The sequence below is a fragment of the Pipistrellus hanaki genome, assembly GCF_964339955.1.
Source record: "Pipistrellus hanaki genome assembly, chromosome: 20".
NCBI classification, from domain to species: domain Eukaryota; kingdom Metazoa; phylum Chordata; class Mammalia; order Chiroptera; family Vespertilionidae; genus Pipistrellus; species Pipistrellus hanaki.
Genome location: NC_140522.1, coordinates 2,666,397 through 2,681,516, shown reverse-complemented (window position 1 = coordinate 2,681,516; position 15,120 = coordinate 2,666,397). Strand labels below are relative to the sequence as shown.

At 59.3% G+C, this 15,120-nt stretch overlaps 1 protein-coding gene across 4 annotated transcripts in view; it reads left to right on the top strand.

The window, feature by feature from the left end:
* The window catches only part of SIPA1L2 (signal induced proliferation associated 1 like 2), an 88,013-nt gene extending 78,698 nt beyond the window's left edge, over nucleotides 1–9,315 (top strand). For 3 of the 4 annotated variants that reach the window (XM_084868650.1, XM_084868651.1, XM_084868649.1), the window contains exons 16-22: nucleotides 124–280; nucleotides 2,236–2,455; nucleotides 3,844–3,975; nucleotides 5,882–5,935; nucleotides 6,326–6,443; nucleotides 7,754–7,835; nucleotides 8,158–9,315. In XM_084868650.1, the coding sequence (XP_084724776.1) occupies nucleotides 124–280; nucleotides 2,236–2,455; nucleotides 3,844–3,975; nucleotides 5,882–5,935; nucleotides 6,326–6,443; nucleotides 7,754–7,835; nucleotides 8,158–8,304 (910 nt within the window). In that variant the 3' untranslated portion in view covers nucleotides 8,305–9,315. The remainder of the gene's footprint in view (nucleotides 1–123; nucleotides 281–2,235; nucleotides 2,456–3,843; nucleotides 3,976–5,881; nucleotides 5,936–6,325; nucleotides 6,444–7,753; nucleotides 7,836–8,157) is intronic. The other variant, XM_084868652.1, reaches the window with a different exon arrangement.
* The last annotated feature ends 5,805 nt before the right edge of the window (nucleotides 9,316–15,120 follow it).

Here is a 15,120-nt window from a genome sequence, read left to right as displayed (position 1 = left end):
CCAGAGCCGTGCGTGGTGTCTGCATGCCGGCTGAGTCTACTTACGGGATGTCCATCCTCACGCTGCGGGCGCCCTGCGGACGGCAGGGCACCACGTCTCACCTCCCTCTGCTCCCTCCGACAGGCTGTTCGCCGAGATGGAGCTCATGTCCCCCGCCGCCCAGCATCCGACGGCGGCCGTGGGCGACGGCGGCTCCGAGACGCAGCACGTCCTGTCGAAGGAGGACTTTGTGAAGCTGCTGCTCCCGGACAGCCCCTGCGCGGAGGAGGGAAGGAGGAAGGTCAGCGGCTCTGGGGGCTCCGGGTTCCTGGGCACCAAAGGGAGCTCAGCATCGGAGACCTGAGGGCCTGGCCTCAGATCCCGGCTCCGACAGCCATCCGCTACGTGACTGGTTTTTTAAAAATATATACACGTGTTTTTATTGATTTCAAAGAGAGAAAGGGCAAGGGAGGGAGAGATAGAAACATCCATGATGAGAGAGAATCATGGATCGGCTGCCTCCTGCACCCCTTCCCCCCCGACTGAGCCCGCAACCCGGGCATGTGCCCTGACTGGGAATCGAACCGTGACCTCCTGGTTCTCAGGTCGACGCTCCAACCACTGAGCCACACCAGCCAGGCTGAGCCTTTTCTTTGTAACTTGCGTCCAGTCGCTTAGGCTGGGCCGTGAGCCGGCACAGACTGTCGTACGCCCAGTCCAGTCCCTTTGCTGTTAACAGGAGGGAACTCCTTGGCACAGGCGGGTTTTTTTCCTCGGAGACAGATCACCTCCTTCTCATGCTGTAAATTTAACCCCCGTCGCTCACATTCAGCCGGCGCCTCGGTGGGACGGACTGACAGTGGAGGGGACACGTACAATGGGGTATTTTTAGCCGCTGGCTGCAGTCCCACGTGGCGGTCGCGGTTTCTATATTTGTTTCACGCAAACATTTCTGGCTCTTTCTGTTGTTCGTGTGAAAGGACTGTGGTCCAGTGCGCTGAAGAAGTAGGAAATTCAGATTTTTAATTTTTTTTTTTTTTTTAGTATTTGACTACTTGCTTCTTTCGGAAGAACTTTGCTTGCTCTGTCTGTGCTTTAACGCACGGTCATCATAACGGTCCCTTTCCCGCTGGTTATGGTCGATGGCTAAGACTGAGTCTCCAGCCGAAACCGGTTTGGCTCAGTGGATAGAGCGTCGGTCTGTGGACTGAAGGGTCCCAGGTTCGATTCCGGTCAAGGGCATGTACCTTGGTTGTGGGCACATCCCCGGTCAGGGGGTGTGCAGGAGGCAGCTGGTCGATGTTTCTAGCTCTCTGTCCCTCTCCCTTCCTCTCTGTAAAAAAATCAATAAAAAATATATTTTAAAAAAAGAAAAAAAAAGATTAAGTCTCCAGCCACGGTGACTGTCTCCTGTGAGCGATGCTGTAAGGTGGGCAGCAGCGTCACTGCACCGGCTCCATTTCTCACCACCTGTCGCGTGGCCTGGGAGGCGGGCAGTCACCATCCGCGGGTCACTGTTTAGATTAGACTGGACCTCACCGGCCGGTGAGTGGCACCGGAGTGGCCCCAGAGCAACACGGAGTCACCTCCCATCACCATCAAGCCAGGCGCTCCGCGTGGGCTCGCGTACCTGGCCTGAAATGACAGTCTCTCCACGCTTCGCGTTTTCGTGAGCAGAGCTGAGCGTGTCTAACTCACCACACCGTCTCACAGAATGGCTTTGTGCCGGTGGTTTTCAAAAAATATATTTTTATTGATTTCAGAGAGGAAGGGAGAGGAAGAGAGAGAGAAACATCCATGATGAGAGAGAATCATTGATCGCTGCCTCCTGCCCTGCACACCGCCCCCCACTGGGGATCAAGCCTGCAACTCTGGCATGTGTCCTTGACCGGAATCGAACCCGGGACCCTTCAGTCTGAAGGCTGATCCTCTAACCCAGGGGTCTTCAAACTACGGCCCGCGGGCCACATGCGGCCCGCAGAGGAGTCTGATCCTGCCCGCCAGGTTTTTTGGGCAGTGAGCGCAGCCGAGGTGTTACAGTAGGAATTAGTAGTTCATATAGTCCGGCCCTCCAGCTCTCTGAGGGACCGTGATCTGGCCCCCACTTTAAAAAGTTTGAGGACCCCTGCTCTAGCCGCTGAGCCACACCGGCCATGGCTGTACCGGTGATTGCTGGGACCCCGCTCGCTGTCGCCTCAGCCTGTGCTTGTGGCTGCCTGACGCCTGTGCTCTCCCCACCCTGTGTCCGAACCCTAGTTCTCCTTCTACGGGAACCTGTCCCCGCGCCGGTCGCTGTACCGCACCCTCTCGGACGAGAGCGTGTGCGGCCACCGCAGGGGCGCCTCCCTCGCCAGCTCCCGCAGCTCCGCCCTGGACCACGCCCTGCCCAGCGACATCCTGTTCAGCAGCACCCCGCCCCAGCGCAGCACCCTGCCGCCCCGCACGCAGCCCGCGCCCAGCCTGGCCAGCCTGCGCAGTGAGTGGGGGCTGGGGGAGCTCGGACCCGGGGCCTCATGGGCCCCCTCGGATGATCTCCTCCAGAGGTGGTTGGGGGGTTACTTTTTAAACCATGTAGCATGTGCTGCTGTGCTTTCCTCTTTATATGATAAAATCCCCAGAGTGCACATCGTAAAGAAGTTAAGCAATACAATGCAATCCATTTTTTAAAATATATTTTATTGAGTTTTTTACAGAGTGGAAGAGAGAGGAATAGAGAGCTAGAAACATCGAAGAGAGAGAATCATCGATCAGCTGCCTCTTGCACACCCCCTACTGGGGATGTGCCCGCAACCAAGGCACATGCCCTTGACCGGAATCGAACCTGGGACCCTTCAGTCCGCAGGCCGATGCTCTATCCACTGAGCCACGCCGGTTTCGCCAATGCAATCAGTTTTGAAGACAATTTGAAAACCTGTATTAAACACGTTTTTTTAAATCCTCCCTCGAAGATATGCTTAGAGAGAGAAACACCCATCAGTCAGTTGCCTCCTGTACGTGCCCCACATGGGAATCCAACCCAAAACCTAGCTATGTGCCCTGCACGCCCCCTGCTGGGGATGGAGCCCGCAGCCCGGGCCTGTGCCCTGACCGGGAATCGAACCCTGACCTCCTGGTTCCTGGTCAACGCTCAGTCACTGAGCCACACCGGCTGGGCCTTTTCCATTTTAAAACTCCCGCCTTCCCAGACCGCGTCTGATCTTCAGAGAGAGAACCTTTCGCTAGTGGGGACTCGTCCGGGGCTGGCTCCCGGTGTGGAGGTGAGAGAGCGCAGACGAAAGAGGAGCAAGCCCGTGTCTCCCAGTGCCATCGGAAGGCCTCACCCCGCTCCTCGGGCGGGATGGGGACAGCCAGGCCTCCAGGGCAGGGATTTTTAGCTTTTCGATGCTCCGGCCTGGAACCCGTTCGGGATCTTTGCTCTCCGGAGATCGAGATCCTAATCTCAGCTCGGGAGACAGACACTTTGCCAGCAGGTTTCGGGCTGTGCATGCCAGGACCCGTGTCATTTCCTGCGAAGTCACTGAGGCGGGCGCATCAGGCTGGAGACGTGAAAGGAAAGCGGGCCCGGCAGGTGGTTCTGCCCAGCAGGCAGGGCCTCGGCTCCCGGTGAAGGGGGTGGAGGGGAACGGGAGGGAGGGGGGTTCAGGATAAAACCTCTTCAGTGGCCCCGATAGAGAGAGAAGTGAGAGTGGCCATTCGGGCGCAGGGTTCCCAGGCCAGTAACCAGGGACACCAAAAACACAGGGTGCCCCTCCCTGCTGACCAGGGCCCCTAGCCCCGGTGGTACCACGCAGTCCTGCGGTGAGAGTCAGGAGGAGAAGTTTAAACGTCCTGCGATCTGCCTGACTCTGGTTCTGTTTCGTTTAGATGAGTTCTGGTTCTCCGACGGGTCCCTGTCAGACAAGACCAAGTGCGCAGACCCCGGCCTGATGCCCCTCCCGGACGCGGGCACCGGCCTGGACTGGTCCCACCTCGTGGACGCCGCTCGGGCGTTTGAAGGTAAGGACTCGCCGCCTCTGTTCCCCGGGCTCTGGGCTAGCGTTTTGGATGCTCACACATCTTTGAGGATGGAGCTGTGACTAACGACCCCTCCTAGAGGATCGCACTTCTAAAAGATTCTGCAAACGCCGTGAGGGAAAGTAAAAAAAGAAAGGAAAGGAATAAAATAACTTTTTTTAAAACTGGCGAATGACATTTTCAGTGCGATTTATAAGTAAAAAACATCTAGGATCAAGTTTCTCTAATGTCTATAAGCCAATATGAATTGGATCAAAAAATGAAAAGTATAAGTGGACAGTGTTAGAAATGAGAAAGGAAATTAGTAGTAAGTCATCCATAAGAGAGGTTGTAAAAATTAAAGAATGTCATGCATCTATATATTTTACTTAATGGGTGAGTCAGATGATTGGGCGCTTCTTGCAAGAAGCACCCCAAGGCCAAGTGCAGAGGGCAGTGGGAGAATTGTCCGAGAATGTCCCCATTCCCAAAGATCACCGGAAACTGAGTTTACAGTTCACTGTTTGCAAACTTCAAAGAATAATGGTGCCCTCGTATGCATTTTTCTTCAAATTCAGACACAGCTTTATTGCATCAGAGGATTCTTTCCTGATAACAAACACACACAAAGATTCATGACAATCTTGGTGTGAAAATGAAACGTTGTGGTAAACTAAAAAGATTATTCGTTGTTATTGGCAAGAGTTTAGCCGGTTTAGTAAAAAAAAAAACAACTTCTAATTGCAAGTTACAGCAGGTGAATTAATTAAAAGTTTTATCAGTTTCACCAAAAGGGCGTATCTAATATAATTAGAACCTAGCCTATATAATAAAGAGCTAATATGCTAATTAGACCAAACAGCCGAACAACCGTCCAGACAACCTTCCGGATGAAGCCGGGGCTGTGAGGGCGGAGTCCCTTGCAGGAATTTCGTGCATCAGGCCTCTAGTTTTTAATAAGAAGATTTGAGAGATACCTTCAGACTTAACAAAGAAATCTACTCTATTCCAAAGATCTGCATAATAATTAATAGGAAAAATAGGATAAATTTATTTCTTAAATCCAGAAACCAAAGGTATCATTTGCGACCACATCCTATAATTGTGTCCTGGGATCCTGGACAATGAAAGCAAGTGAAGAAGAAAGGAATACATTTTGGAGGTAAATAAATATGTACAGCTATGCTCCCATATCCGGAAAGCAAAAAACCGCTGGTCCAGGTGCACGCACGCACAGCCCTCAGAAGAAGAATCACGCGTGAATATGTCCTCGAGAAATGCTCAACCACGCAGCTCAATGTCAACGCGCGTGAGCAGCCAGCTCACACCTTCTCAGCATCACAGTGATTCAGCTGCTCTGGGAAGCTCTGAGGAATGCCGCCCGCCGCCCGGGTCGTTACACAGATTACAAAATGATTCACGTTTTGGTTCGGGCAAGATGATGAAAAAACGTACCCACCCTTTGACCAGAAACCTAATTAATTCCTGAAAACTTGCTTACTGGAAATTATGCGAAAGAAGAAGAAGAAAAAAAAAAAAGCTTCCAGTAGAGAAATACTGCACGGCGTTATTACCGTGCGATGAATCAGTGAGCGGGTACCCACACTCCGCCCCGGGCTCCTGGCCTGCCGTCCTGTGAGTGAGAGAACTGTCGGGGAGCAGTTCAGGCCTGTTTCATGCGTGCGCTTCTGTGGTCCGGTGAGGGCGAGAGGGGGCCCTTTGCCCGTCCGACCTCCTGAAAGCAGCCGGCGGGCTGTGTCCCCCGAGGGGGCTGATGACACCGAGCCCGCCCTGCTCACGTCAGGGACGGGGCTCCTGTGCTCGCAGCCCTGTCGCTGGGGCCCGGCGGGCCCGGGGCGCGGGGCCCACGCAGAGCGGCCTCCTCACGGCTCTCCGGCTCTTCTTTCAGGCCTGGACGCAGACGAGGAGCTGGCCCTGCTCTATCACCACGCGCCCTACCTAGGTGACTGGCGGGCCCGGGCGGCCGGGCCCTGTGCTTGCATCCGTGTGCACGTCTGCATGGGCACGTCGAGGGCCGGGCCGCGCGCCCACGGTGCTCTGGGGCTGGGGCTGAGGAGCGTGGCCTCCTGGGTCCAGGGTCTGGGTCCAGGTCTCGGGCCTGGGTCCTGGTTTAGCGCCGTCGGCGTCTGTCCGGGAGAAAGCAGGAGCCGTGGGCTCCCTGTGCCTGCCAGCGTCGGGCTGTGTGCATGGGCCGTGCGGCCGGCGCCGGTGCTGCCCGCGGCCCGCCTGCCCGCGTCTGTTTGCTTTGTGGACGGATTGGGGGCGGAGGGAGGTAGAAGCTCCTTTCCACAGGGACCGGTGGGGCTAACCCTCCGTGCGTCCCTCCCTCCAGACCAGCGGGTGGCCGCCTTCTGCACCCTGGACATGCAGCGCGCGCAGGGCCTGGAGGGCGCCCCGGAGCTGCCCCTGTGCGTGGAGCCCGGCGGCCAGGACTTCCTGGACGCCACGGGGTGAGTCCGCGGCCCTGCCCCGTCCCCATCCCAGCCCAGGGACCAGGGATCCGGTAACTCAGGCTGCCAGACCCCCTGCCACAGTGCCCAGTGCCACCCCGTCCCTCAGACCCAGGGCAGCCAGACCCCCTGCCACAGTGCCACCCCGTCCCTCAGACCCAGGGCAGCCAGTGCCCCTGCCACAGTGCCCAGTGCCACCCCGTCCCTCAGACCCAGGGCAGCCAGACCCCCTGCCATGGTGCCCAGTGCCACCCCGTCCCTCAGACCCAGGGCAGCCAGAGCCCCTGCCACAGTGCCCCGTGCCACCCCGTCCCTCAGACCCAGGGCAGCCAGCACCCCTGCCACAGTGCCCAGTGCACCCTGTCCCTCAGACCCAGGGCAGCCAGAGCCCCTGCCACAGTGCCACCCCGTCCCTCAGACCCAGGGCAGCCAGAGCCCCTGCCACAGTGCCCCGTGCCACCCCGTCCCTCAGACCCAGGGCAGCCAGAGCCCCTGCCACAGTGCCCAGTGCCACCCCGTCCCTCAGACCCAGGGCAGCCAGAGCCCCTGCCACAGTGCCCAGTGCACCCTGTCCCTCAGACCCAGGGCAGCCAGAGCCCCTGCCACAGTGCCCAGTGCCACCCCGTCCCTCAGACCCAGGGCAGCCAGAGCCCCTGCCACAGTGCCACCCCGTCCCTCAGACCCAGGGCAGCCAGAGCCCCTGCCACAGTGCCACCCCGTCCCTCAGACCCAGGGCAGCCAGAGCCCCTGCCACAGTGCCCCGTGCCACCCCGTCCCTCAGACCCAGGGCAGCCAGAGCCCCTGCCACAGTGCCCAGTGCCACCCCGTCCCTCAGACCCAGGGCAGCCAGAGCCCCTGCCACAGTGCCCAGTGCACCCTGTCCCTCAGACCCAGGGCAGCCAGAGCCCCTGCCACAGTGCCCAGTGCCACCCCGTCCCTCAGACCCAGGGCAGCCAGAGCCCCTGCCACAGTGCCACCCCGTCCCTCAGACCCAGGGCAGCCAGAGAAGGGACGGGGTGGGACTCACCAGCTCCTGCTCTGCTCCGTGGCGGGTCTTGCCACCCAGATGTGCAGCCGGGGCCCATGGTGTGAGGCTCCCCACGGCGAGATCAGCCTCTGCCAGTCACTGACGGTGCAGATGGACCCCTTCCTCCCCGAGGGGCCTCCGCCGCCAGGCTGTGCCGACCCCGAGGACCCTGCCCGCCCAGGCCCAGGGGATGGTTCAGAGGGAGCGCCGAGCGGCGAGTGCCCTGCGCGGTGCGGGACCCGGGGCGGGGCTCTCACTCTGTCCACTCTGTCCTCTCCGCCAGGGAGCCGTCCCCGGCCACGCTGACCGGCAAGGTGAACCAGCTGGAGCTGGTCCTGCGGCAGCTGCAGACCGACCTCCGCAAGGTAAGCCTGGCTCTCACTCTCAGGTCTCACAGCCCCTGATCGGCCCTCTCCACACACAGAGCCCCCCTCCCCGCCAGGAACCAGAGGAGGTTGGTCAGGGTTCGATTCCCAATCAGGGCACACGCCTGGGCTGTGGCCTGAATCCCCAGTGGGGGCAGCCGATCCAGGAACCTCTCTCATCTTTGATGTTTCTCTCCCTCCCCCTTCCCGTCTGAGATCCATTTGTAAACAAAAGGTAATGGTTTAAAATAAGAAAAGAGTGGGACGTCAGGGAGGCCTGGGCCTTGTGGGCAGCTCGCTGACGCTGGAGTCTCTCCCGCAGGAGAAGCAGGACAAGGCGGTGCTGCAGGCCGAGGTGCGGCACCTCCGCCAGGACAACCGGCGGCTGCAGGAGGAGTCGCAGACGGCCGCCGCCCAGCTGCGCAAGTTCACCGAGTGGTTCTTCAGCACCGTCGACAAGAAGTCCTAGCCGGGGCCCCGCGGGGAGCCGGGGACACGCCAGGGGCCCTGCACATCACAGGCAGACGCGGGGGCCTGGCCGTGCTGTCAGGGGTCACCCCCGCCCCCCACCCTTGCGCCCCATGCCCTCTCCGCGGCCGTCGCGGGCGGGAACGCGGGCGCGAAGATGAATGTACTCCGTGTCGAAGATGAATGTAACCCCGGTGCCAGCTTAGACTCCCCCGTAGACGCCACACGTGGTCTGTGTATATAGTTGTGTCCCTGGTGCCAGGCGACCTGCTAGAGGCGTTAGCCACTCCCGTAGTCCCGGCCTAGAGATAGCCAGACGTAGACTCTATGAAAGGCCGTCTATTTTTCCTGGATGTACAGTAGTTCTCTCTGCACGGCCGCTCTCACAGCAATAAGACGGGCGCGTCCGGGCGCGGGGAGGCCCCGTCGAGCGTGCCTGACGCTCAGCACTTGCTCGGACGCGGTTCCGGAGGCCAGCGTGTCTGCAGGAGCGAACGGCGCCTGGACCTTGACCTTGACCTTGACTGTGCTCTGATGCTCTTTAACAAAGAGGCGGCCGCCCCGTCCATGGCTCGCTCAGTCGTCACCCTGACTTTAGCTCAGACGTGTGCGGCGGACGCTGTCCGACGGGGGCTGCCGGCCACTGGCCAGAGCCTCCCGTGCTCCGGGCCGGCGGCGGCCGCGCGGACCAGGCCGGCGTGTCTTTGTACAGAGGCTTCGATGAAGTGTCCTGTATTTAACACCCTTATTTAAGCTTATTTAACCCGGAATGGTTCATTCTACGGACACGGCGTGGCCCGCGCCCTGGGGGGGCGTGCGGGGGGCCGCGGGCTCCGAGACGCTGGGCGCACCCTCCCGCCCGGCCGACCGGCCAGCCGAAGACCGGGCCGCAGGCAGGCTGAGCGCTGGATGCTGCTAGACACGACCTTCGTATTGCTTTCCGGTTTTTCACGGTTCCTTTCGGGAAGAACGTCCGTTTCGCTTTTTTAATAAATGTTTGGAAGAGCCCACACGAGCGGCGGTGTTGTCGGGTGAATACGATGTCATATCCACAGCGGGAGCGTCTCTCGGGGCGCGGGGGGGGGGGGGGGGGCGCGTTGTCTCTGTTGAATGCTGCCCAGCCGTCCACGCAACCCCAACCTGTCTCACACGGTGACGGGTCCCTCCGAACCGCTGCCCCGCGCCAGACCCTGTCCCTGCGCTTCCGTCCACGTCCTGTAAACCCTACGGGGTCCTCACGGACCCATTTTACAGCTTGGTAAACTGAGGCTCAAGGTAAGTACTTCCTAAGGTTGCCTTGTATGTGTGTGAGAGGAGAGAGAGAGAGATTAGAATCTTATTCAGTAAAGAATTTGGCATTCCTTACAAGAACATACAAGTAATAAAGTCTTAGGGATTTGAAAAACCACCAGGAGGGGTAAACCCTAACTTCCAGTCGAGTGTAAGGCAGACAGGAGACAGCGCACGGGCCACGGGGTGGGGTGGGGCGGGGGGCAGGACAAGGTGCCAGGTTCTGCCCGTTCGGGGAGCAGCAACCGTGACACCGCGTCAAGCATTAGAGGACGCAGCCCAGCCAGGGTGGCTCAGTGGTTGAGTGTCGACCTGTGAACCAGGAGGTCAGGGTTCGATTCCCAGTCAGGGGCGTAGGCCCGGGCTGGGGGCTCGATCCCCAGTGGGGGGCGTGCAGGAGGCGGCCGACCGATGATGCTCTCATCATGGATGCTTCTATTTCTCTCTCCCTTCAAAATGGATGTTCCTATTTCCCTCTCTGAAATCAAAAAAAAAAAATTTTTTTTAAAGAAAAGGGAAGGGAATGGGGATCTGAACGAGTCCATTTGTGGGGACACCAGCCAGCTCCGTCTCCCCAGACACAGCCTTTCTGGACCCGGCGCAGGCAGGCAGGCGGGCGGGGCACACGCCGAAGTGCCCTCTGGATGCCGAAGGGCGGCCAGGCGGTGATGGATGGCGGCCCGATGCGGAGAGAAGCCGCATCCACCCGGGGAGCTCTGCTCAGGAGGCCGCGGCGGAGCGGCGGGGGCCGGCGGGGCCGGAGGCCTCTCCGAAGGATGATTAATTTGGTAATTAATGCGGAGAGAGGAGGAGGAGCGGCTGGGCTCGGCGGTGTTTGCTCCAGGCCCTGTGTGTTCACGGCTCTGCGTGGCGGCAGCTGCTCGCACCCCCGGCGCCAGGGAGCCGGGAGAGGAGGGGCTGGGGCCCAGGGGCCAGAAAACGCTTCCAACGGGGAAAGGGGTCCGGCCCACGTGGCTCGGTGACCTGTGAACCAGGAGGTCAGAGTTCAATTCCCAGTCAAGGGCACATGCCCAGGCTAGGGGCTCCATCCCCAGTGTGGGGTGTGCAGGAGGCAGCCGATCCCTGGTTCTCTCTCATCCTCCCTTCCTCTCTGAAATTAATAAAAATACATGTTTTTATAAAAAGAATTGGGGCCGAAACCGGTGTGGCTCAGTGGCTAGAGCGTCGGCCTGCGGACTGAAGGGTCCCGGGTTTCATTCCGGTCAAGGCCACAGGCCCGGGTTGCAGACTTGATCCCCAGTGTGGGGCGTGCAGGAGGCAGCCGATCCGTGATTCTCTCACGTTGATGTTTCTATCTCTCTCATTCTCCCTTCCTCTCTGAAAGCAATATAGAAATATATATATATATATATTTTTTTTTTTAAAGAATTGGGGGTCCCAGTCTGGTGCCTGTGACACCCAGCGAACAACGGGGCTCACGGCCCAGGAGATGTGTCCCCAAGAGGCAATCCCTGAGCCCCCAGAGGGAGGCCCAGGAGGCAGGGAGGCGAAGCCCAGGGTTGGGGAAACTGAGGAATGAGCAGATCATCAAGAAAGAAAGCCGAGCCCAGGAAAGGAAGGGGGAGCGGGGGTCCAGCTCCCAGACTCGCACTTCCCGCCACCAGCCCGCCTGGTGCTCACCCCCAGCTGGTGGGCGGACTCCCAGGCTCAGGGTCCTGAGAACGGTCCTCCCCCGACCCCCCGAAGGGAGGCAGAGGTGGGGGGAGGGGGGGAAGCTCTGAGTGGCCGACCACTTAGCAACAGCGCCTCCGGGGTAATTCTGTGAGTTAGGATCCCAGCCCAGACCTCCTCCTCCTGTCGCCTGCCCCACCTCACGGGCCAAACCCGTTGCTATTTGTTCTGTGAACCAGCTCCCTGGGTGAAGCAAGGAGCGATGGGAACCATCTAGCAGAGCAACTAGGCAAATACTGTCACCCCCACCCCTATCCCCACCCCACAACCGGGTCCCGCCTGGAGGCCCCGGGAATGGGGATGGCCTCCTGGGCGAGCTGCCCTGCCCCCTGTCGCTCAAGGGCTGGGCCTGGGTCTAGAGCAAGAAGGAATCTTTTTTGTTTTTAATTGATTTCAGAGAGGAAGGGGGAGAGAGAGAGAGAAGCATCCATGATGAGAGAGAGTCGTGGATCGATCGGCTGCCTCCTGCACCCCCCTCCCCCTGCACTGGAGATCGAGCCAGTAACCCGGGCCTGTGCCTCGACCGGGAATCGAACCGTGACCTTCTGGTTCACAGGTCGATGCTCAACCACTGAGCCACACCGGCCGGTGGGCACAAGAAGGAATCTTTTTGACTTGAGCCGCTTAGACGTTACAGCTCCCAGGCCTTCGAGGTCAGACCCTGTTTCCCTGAAAATAAGACAGTGTCTTATATTAATTTTTTCTCCCAAAGTTGCGCTAGGTCTTATTTTCAGGGGATGTCTTATCTTTCCATGCGCCAGGTCTTATTTTCGGAGGATGTCTTATTTTCGGGGAAACACGGTAACTTGACTCTGGTGCAGGGAGCAGCAGCTCCTGGTGAGGCCTGGGCTCCGGGCGGGCCCTCCCTCCCTCCCTCCTTCCCTCCCTCCCTCCTTCCCTCCTTCCCTCCCTCCCTCCCTCCCTCCCTCCTTCCCTCCCTCCCTCCTCCCTGCAGGCTGCCTGTGCCCCGGGATGCTGCTTGGGCACAGCAGGGCGTCTCTCTGCCAGGCAGCTCTGGGCAGAGCCAGCCACCCAGACAGCTTTCCAAGGCAACTCTGCAAACAGTCAAACCAGCCATGTGCGCTGCCCCCCTTCCCAGCTCCTGTCTGCAGCTCCCGCCTGGGACCCCGCTCTGAGCCCTTCCAGGGGCTGGAGCCCGCCCCCCGGGCGCTGGCCGGGCCCTGGGAGTCTGTCCGATGGCGGATGCTGGGCCCTTCGTGAGAGGAGACCCCCCCTCCGGCCTGAGGAGGTGGTTCCTGTTCATTCCTGTGCCGCTGTTCCATAAGCGTTCTCTTCAAACTGGGGGGGAGAAGAAGGAGGGGAGAATGGAGAAATATAGGGATTTTGTCTCTTATTTATTTATTTTTAAATATATCTTTATTAGTTTCAGAGAGGCAAGGAGAGGGAGAGAGAGAGAAACATCCGCGATGAGAGAGAACCATGGATCGGCTGCCTCCTGCACGCCCCACACTGGGGATCGAGCCAGTAACCCAGGCTTGTGCCCCGACTGGGAATCAAACCGTGACTCAGGCCCAGCCAGTGTTGCTCAGTGGTTGAGCATCGACCTAGGACCCAGGAGGTCAGGGTTCGATTCCCGGTCAGGAGCACATGCCCAGGTTGCGGGCTCCATCCCCAGTGTGGGGCGTGCAGGAGGCAGCTGGTCCATGATTCTCATCACTGATATTTCTCTCTGTCTCTCTCCCTCTCCCTTTCTCTCTGAAATCAATAAAAAAATATATATATATATTACAAAAACAACAGAAAGCAGCGTGCACCTGCTCCCAGAAAGCCACTAGCCAGCTTCTGGAATCGCCTCCCTGGGAACCAGCTGCTCGTGGTTGGGGAAATGGCGGGCAGCACCAGCCAGCTGCCATCAATGAGGCGGAATCTCGTCTCCCGCCCCCTCGATCGGATCAGCCAGTCTCTGGGCTCGGAGGTGGGGAAGCGGAAAGGGCTGGGAACCCTCATCCGGTCCCTCCTTCCCCCAGGGGCCGGGCCGGGGCCGGACCTCGTGCTCCCACTGAGATCAGGGAGGGACGTGGCCTAGGGCACCCTCAGCTACAGGCCCGTGTGCCGCTCGCCACCTCCCTGCCCCACACCGCTCTGCGGAGAAGCCAGGAGCGTGCCAGCTCCCGGGGCAGGCAGTCCGGAGCCCGGGGCAGACAGAGCCGTGGAGCCTGTGATTACCAGCAGGCCTGTAGCTCCCTGTCCTTGCTTTTTTATTGTTGTTGTTTTTTGTTTTGTTTTTTAATATATCTGGATTTTTTTTTTTTACAGAGAGGAAGAGAGAGGGATAGAGAGTTAGAAACATGGATGAGAGAGAAACATCCATCAGCTGCCTCTTGCACGCCCCCCACTGGGGATGTGCCCGCAACCAAGGTCCATGCCCTTGACCGGAATCGAACCTGGGACCCTTCAGTCCACAGGCAGACACTCTATCCACTGAGCCAAACCGGTTTTGGCTGTTGCTGTTTTTTGTGGGGTTTTTTGTTGTTGTTGTTGTTTTGGTTAATCCTCACCCGAGGATATTTTTCCATTGATTTTTAGGGAGAGTGGGAGAGAGAGGGCGAGAGAGAGAAACATGGATGTGAGAGAGACACATCGATGGGTTGCCTCCTGCACACACTTTGAGGGCCCCAGGCCAGCGAGGAGCCTGCCACCGAGATACGTGCCCTTGACCGGAATCGAACCGGGACCCTTCGGTTCACAGGCCGACGCTCTACCCACGGAGCCGCACCGGCCAGGGCGTGGCTCGTCTCCCCTGCACCCTGTTTCTCCGCCAAAGGGGACTGGGTTGCTGATGTCTAGGGCCGTAAGGATGGTCTGCAGTGAATGGGGTTCCTCTGACCAGCACCCCCTTTTCCGGGCCTGGCAGGTGAGTCTCTGGGTTTTCCTGGGAGTTCTTAAGTACGGGTTCTGGCAAATGGTCTCCATGGACACCAGGGCTGTAAGTCCCCAGGCCCACAGCATTCACCTTCTGTGCCTGATTCATCGCCGTTTCTAGGGTGCAGACAGAGGGGGGCCGTGGTGACGGCCCAGGAGGCAGGGGGCCAGCTGCCCCTTTAGCACGGAGAGAGCTGTGGGTGCCAGGTGGCTCCGGCTCCTGGAGCCGGCTCCGGGCCAGCCTGCCTCCTGCCTGGGGAGCTGGAGGTGGGGTCGGCGTGGCTCTGGGTGGGGGGTGACTCCGGCTGTCCCTGGCACCCGCCCAGAGGGTCCCCGCTCATGGCCTCTGCCCTGCCTGCCGCTGGGAGAGTCCCCGCTGAGAGGGCACCGTCCCTGGGTCCGGGTGCCTCTGCCCACCCGGCCGGCCGGCGTGGCTCCGAGGCTGAACCCAATTGCCTACCGTGTTTCCCCGAAAATAAGACATCCCCTGAAAATAAGACCTAGCGCAACTTTGGGAGGAAAAAAATTAATATTAAGACACTGTCTTATTTTCGGAGAAACAGGGTAGTTAGGCTGGGTCCGTGGTCTGCAAACCGCGGCTCTCGAGCCACATGCGGCTCTTTGGCCCCGTGAGCGTGGCTCTTGCACAAAACACCACGGCCTGGGCGAGTCTGTGTGGAAGACGTGGCGTTCGAAGAAGCTTAAGTTTAAAAACTGTGGCTCTCCGAAGAAATGTCCATCGTTGTCCTGTTGGTATTTGGCTCTGTGGGCGAATGAGTTTGCCGACCACTGGGCTAGTGAGACAGCTCAATGAGAGAGAGAGAGAGAGAGAATCATGGACCGGCTGCCTCCTGCACGCCCCGCCCTGGGGATGGAGCCCGCCACCCAGGCCTGTGCCCTGACCGGGAATCGAACCGTGACCTCCTGGTTCCTAGGTCGACGCTCCACCGCT